General features: G+C 34.2%; 1 protein-coding gene across 1 annotated transcript in view; it reads right to left on the bottom strand.

Moving 5' to 3' along the window:
- Positions 1–3,755: 3,755 nt before the first annotated feature.
- The window catches only part of LOC135142214 (fringe glycosyltransferase), a 137,543-nt gene continuing 135,298 nt past the window's right edge, over positions 3,756–6,000 (bottom strand). The window contains exons 9-10 of the mRNA XM_064073888.1: positions 4,405–4,487; positions 3,756–4,231 (exon numbers count right to left, since the gene is read on the bottom strand). Coding sequence (XP_063929958.1) covers positions 4,177–4,231; positions 4,405–4,487 — 138 coding nt within the window. The 3' untranslated portion in view covers positions 3,756–4,176. The remainder of the gene's footprint in view (positions 4,232–4,404; positions 4,488–6,000) is intronic.

Here is a 6,000-nt window from a genome sequence, read left to right as displayed (position 1 = left end):
GAAAATCTAATAAAAAAACGAAAAATTGTAAAATAGAAAAATTGCAAAATCGAAAAGTTGCAAATCGAAACAATGAAAAATCGAAGAAACGGGAAGAACGAAAAATTGTGATAACAAAAAATTGATCGAAGGTAAATAAATCCAGACTTTTCAAAAAATTGTAAGATTTGATTTTGTGAAATTATTTTTTATAAAACCCTTATATCTTAAGTTAAGGATATGTACAGGGTGTCAAAAAATGACGCAACAATTCAACAATACATGATTTAAATTCACGTGTAAGTTCGAGAAAAATCATTGAAAGTTTCTTTGCGTCAATTTGATGTGCATTTACAAAAACAAAATATCGATTTACACAAATAGATCAAAAAACCTGAAAATTTAGCTACCTTGGTCAGATTCATCTGAAACAATTTTAAAGTTTTTTGTAATGCTGTAAAATGAAGATATCTGTGAATAAAAACAAGATGCCTTCAAAATTATCTTGAATAATGAAAGTCCAATTGATTTCAAACACTCATCAGAAACCCGAGACTCTTTCAAGCTACTTCAAAAACAAAACATAAGGAATACCCGGAATTCTTTCAAATTACTTGAAAAACAAAACAATCGATCACCGAGATTTTTGAAAACTATGTACTTCAAAAACGAAAAAAAGAGGGTCCCCGAGATTCTTTCAAAGTACTTCAAAAACAATACACAGAAAGATCCCCGATATTCTTTCAAATTACTTCAAAGGCAAGACACCACCTATATATTTGAAAATAGTGTCAACTGTAATCCTAAATGCGTTCAATGAAAATACGTCAAATTTTTATTTCAACAATTCACAGCGTAACAACGTATGTTTAAATCTTACACCACCAGAGCATTGAGACACTCGGTATACAGGTGATTCAAAAATGGCGCACTAAATGGTACGTTAGTAAGTTCACAAGTGCAAGTTCGGGAAAACTCGTTAAACAATTTCTTACGTCAATTTGACGTTTACTTACAAAAACATATAAAACATGAATTTAGACAGATAGATTAAAAAAGGCCAAAAATTAGCCACTTCGGTCAGATAGATTCTCAATGATTTTTAAGTTTTTTGTAATATTATGAAATTAAGAAAAAATGCAATGGTGTCGATTAAAAAAAAGATGTTCAAGCCGAACATTTTTAAAATCTTTTCCGGAACTAATAAGCACGCTATATCTTTGTAATCTGCACTTCGAAATCTATACCTCAAATTTTTTTTGGAAAATTTTTCACAACTTTTTCAAAAGCAAAATTTTTCACCAACCTATGAAAATTTCGGTCTATTTTCGACCATCTTCGAAGCTTAATTAAAGAGATTTTCTTATAGATTTCGACATAAAAAAGTTAGTTTCGGCCGTGTTTCTTTGACAACTACTATAATTTCTGCAGAATCGTTCACTGAAACATTGTATTTTTTTGTATCAGAAAAAATTCAGACCGAAGATTTTTAAAATCTTGCCACCCTATATTTTTGAAATCTGCGCGTTGTAATCCATATTTCAGAGAATTTTCCCCTGGCCCTTAAACAGGCTGTATCTGTGCACGTCGACATCTATACCCTAAGAATGTTCTATGGAAGTTTTTGCAACGTTTTCAAACACAAAATTTTTCAATAGTATGAAAATTTAGTTTAATTTTCTAAACTTAACCAAAGACATTTTCTTATAGATTTCGACCTCTACGAGTTCATTTCGGCTTCATTTCGTCGATAGTCAAATATAAACCAAAAGAAAAATTAAAATTTAAACGCCTACGTCATCTATATTTGGGTTACAGGATGTTTTTTAAATTATTTTTTCATTGTTCAATACGAGTAAACAGTTCTTAACAACGTGTTATAGAGTTGGTGCGCTATTTTTCAATCATCCGAGTGATTTTAAAATGCGGCCACATATTTTAATACGTGATTTAAAAGTAAAAACAAAATTACCAGCCTTCTGTCAGACAAACTGGATTGAGGACAAACATAAAAACGTGTTTTGTTGGTCGATTGATAAACAGCTCAGCGATCAGTTTTAAAAAAGTTATTTTTCATTAGGTGACTGCTAAGCAACCGAATGAACAAACAAAAAGTGTTTTTTTGAACGACTGAACGAATAACACCGCGGTCCTGTTTTGTTTACTTTCACTTAGCGCACGCTATTCTAACATTTTCATATATTTATTTAATGCGAACCCGGGCACTGTTCTGGAAGTGTGGCAGCAACCTGGTCCTGGCGCCTCCACCATTTCTTCAAAACCTCAGTTTTTGCAATATTAACAATTTTTTATGAAATATTTCCGCAATCTCGCCTCTGCCATCACGCGTGATTTATTTTAAACTTCGATCTGTGTCACATCCCGCATCCCCTTTTCCATATAAGAAGTGAACTTTTTCCCCGTTGTGGAGGTCTGTTATTGACATTTCGACGCGAGAGTGCCCGGATCCTCTACAGATGCCCTTTATTCAGTCTAGTTTCCATATTTGATCCCGAATATAGGTAAACGCGCACGCCAGTCCAGCGTCTTCGGCTCCACACCCTTAAATTTATTGCAATCGTTTCGAATCCCATCACAAGTGGGCTACTCTCCCCCGTTCGAGAATTTTTTCCATTGAAATAACCGTTCGACCCGAAATGGATTTTTATCTGCTAAAGTAGCAAAATTATGGCCGCGACGAACAATGGAGGCGAAATTTGAATAATCGTACTTGATTGTGTTTGCTTAAAGCTGGTTAAATATGGCCGTTGTTAGTGAGGAGAGGATTTTGCGGATGAAACTAACCGGTAATAAACCGATCGTAGGACTGCGCATTTGGGTAAATGAACGTCTGCGAGCTTCTGGATTTGATTTGTGACCGGCGATGGGCCATTGAAAAGGAGATAAGTACGGATCTGGATGGATTGGGGTGGTTTTATGTTTTGTTCTTAAAATAGGGGGGGGACGGTATTTATCTGATAAAGAACTTCCTGTGCATTAGTCGTGAACTTTATGTAAAACTACGTAATTTACTTTGCTTGATTTCGTGTACTGATAAGGGGGTTGTGAGCCGGGGGAGTGTTATTACGTGTGTACAGTTTGTGTGGATTTATTTACTGTCAACGTGAATGGATTTTTATGGTGTTTTTTGGTTCTGTTTTATTTTTATTTCGTTGTTTTGTTTTATGTCTGTTTTATTCTTAACCCCTACTTTTGTTTCCTGTTGATCGTACGTTATGTGTGTGAATTAATTTTGCAATTGGCTAAAATAAACTCGAGCCTAATAAACTCTAAACACACGCTGGTCGAAGTTAATTAACTAGAACAATTTATTTACTCGCGTATTATAATTATGCATGTCAAAATGACATACTTTATCAGGCTGACCACTATAATTAATTTATCAAGTACAGAGAATCAACATGTAATTCATTAGTTAAAACAATTAAAAGGGACAAAATTCATCCCCAGAAGTTGAAATAGAGTAATCGAGTTCATCAGGCGACTTACCAGTTTCACATTTTCTCGACGTTTCATGATCCCTAGGGTAGGAAAAAGTGGTCTCTCGTTTCCGTTTGTCTGTCTGCCTCTGTCTCCATTTTTATTAGACAGATAATCTCCGAAACAGTCTATATTTCGGCGATTGTTTGAAAATTATAACAATGTACATAAGAAGTGTCATTGTGCTTCAAATTTTTACTGAGTGCGACCTCGGCTGATCACTGTTGTCTGTCTATCAGTGTATGAATGTGTGATTTTCAAGTGAAACAACAATCCATAACATACATCGTTTATTTTAAAAATTATAAAAACATTCAACGTTCATACAATATATACAAAACTGTACAATGGAATATACACTTTGAGCAAATAATATATAACATAATTGCACCTAAAACCTAAAAGGAGATACAAGAAAATAGCTACACAATTTGATTATCACAAAAAATTGCCAACAAACTAATAAAAAGAGTTAATAATATGTTAATTCTTGGTTGTTAACGAATCGTTAAAAGTCATCTAATCAGCGTCTACAAGCGCCCAATTATAAAATTCCGTTAATATAAGTTGCTCTCTATCGACTAGTCACCACAAAACCGACGTAGAATTAAGGTATACCATATGTTTTGAACGTATTTACAGCATCACAGATAAATTCAGCGACCAGCTTCGCAAAAAACCGCCCCTTTCCCATTCTCATCTCGGACAGAAGTTGAAATGCGGGAACAAGAAGCAGTGGAGCGACAGGAACCTGTAAAAATTTCGAACATTTAATAAAACGTCCCGTCATCGCTGTTAATAAGGGTCTGCAGTCGACGGCGAAGAACGAAAAAGACTGTCTTTTCAACGCTGATATTTAATTCGTGGGGGCGATAAATTCCCTCTAATTAAAGCCGACCGTTTCCTGTCCGACTAGATATTTACCTGTTCGTGTCGTATTTCGTATCGAATCCTTCGATCTTGACGACGTTCCATTCATCTTTGTTACGGGCGTAGCTGAACGAGATCTGCGAAAACGAAATTAATAAATTAATTGGTGTGAAACGGACAACAAGTAGTACACGCCGAGATAAGGAAAAAACGAAAAAATTCGTGACCCTCGGAAACTTGGATGGGAGTGGAGGAAACGGCTTATCGAAATTAAGATCAGTAATTAAGAAATACCGGACTAGTGGCATGGTTGGTCTTGTTTGTGTGTATAGTGAGTTTCAAAATTTTCAAGGCGACGACTTGTTGCTGCTTTAAAAATAAATTTAATATTAACTGGAAGCCCAAGATTGAGGTTGAAGCTTGAAAACAATGTATGAAGCAAAATATTAAAATAAAAGTGACAACTTTGGTCGATTAAACCTACGAATCTGTTTGTTATTCGCTTTAACGGATCTTTTGTACGAACTAGTTTACAATTGTTAGAATTACTTTTGTATGCAGCCTTAAGGTTCTTTTTCACAACACAATTCTACGCTTGAAAAGTTCGATAAAAGCACTGTTCGTAAAGAAATAATTTCTGGAGTGTCTGTTGAGTTGAGTCAAAGGAAATGTAATCACTGAAGGCGGCGTCAAGAAATTATAGTAATTGAAATATACAAAGAAGACACAAGAAAGTTGTAAAATGTGTTTCTAAGCAAGCCCCCGCATATATTAAAACCCACGAAAACCAAGAATATTACATAACTGAGTAGGCGTATGGAGGTAGCACTTCCCTTTACCCTCCGATTACACAAAAACTGAAAGGTCAAGATTAATGTCAAGGGTCTAAAAATAACAAAATTTTTAGACTTTACATTGAAAAAACTGATACAATATGAGTGGAAGCTTTCATTCTGAAACGCTTCAAGAGTTGCGATTAAATATAATCCAGTTTGCGATTAATATCGAGATTTTTTAACAGTGTAGGAGTTATTTTAAAATTGTAGTAGCTAAAATTTTATTTGATAGCAGCAAATTCTGGTTTCTATAACCACTAATTAAAAATTTTTCAATGCTCTGAAAGTTTGAAGAGGATTTCATTCGTAATCTTGGCTTTACCCAACCAAATACCGAAAACTACCAATAATTTATTAACGTCAACGCTTTTGAAGGGTTCAATACCGTGGAAGTTCTTATACTAAATTTTTTATTGAACCCACAAAAAGTTGACACTTTGTGATGGAAAGTAAAATTTTAAATCGAAGTGACGCAGTTCTCCGATAAATAAAAAAATAAATAAATAAATAAAAGCGGTTGCAATTTTCAAACGAAACATGCAACTAGTTTAAAATCAGAGCTTACACTCAAGTCTCGGAAACTGCCGTCAGCAGCGAAAAACAAATATAAATTATAAAATTCTAAAGAATAAATTTCATATTTCGTGCTAAAATATGCACGTAGCGTAATCTTCTGTAATTAAAAAAAAATAAACCGTTGCTCTCGGCAGTGTGGATATTAAACCATCAAAAATCAATACTAAGCGCTTAAACTCAATTGCAGTTTTAATGTTGGCAGTTTTATTCCACTGCAATATTTTAATAATGAAGTTCG

The sequence above is a fragment of the Zophobas morio genome, unplaced genomic scaffold (assembly GCF_036711695.1).
Source record: "Zophobas morio isolate AGI-343-1 ecotype UQ-CSIRO unplaced genomic scaffold, CSIRO_AGI_Zmor_V1 ptg000004l, whole genome shotgun sequence".
NCBI classification, from domain to species: Eukaryota; Metazoa; Arthropoda; class Insecta; order Coleoptera; family Tenebrionidae; genus Zophobas; species Zophobas morio.
The sequence above is the reverse complement of the archived record's forward strand: the minus strand, read 5'-3'. Positions and strand labels throughout refer to the sequence as shown.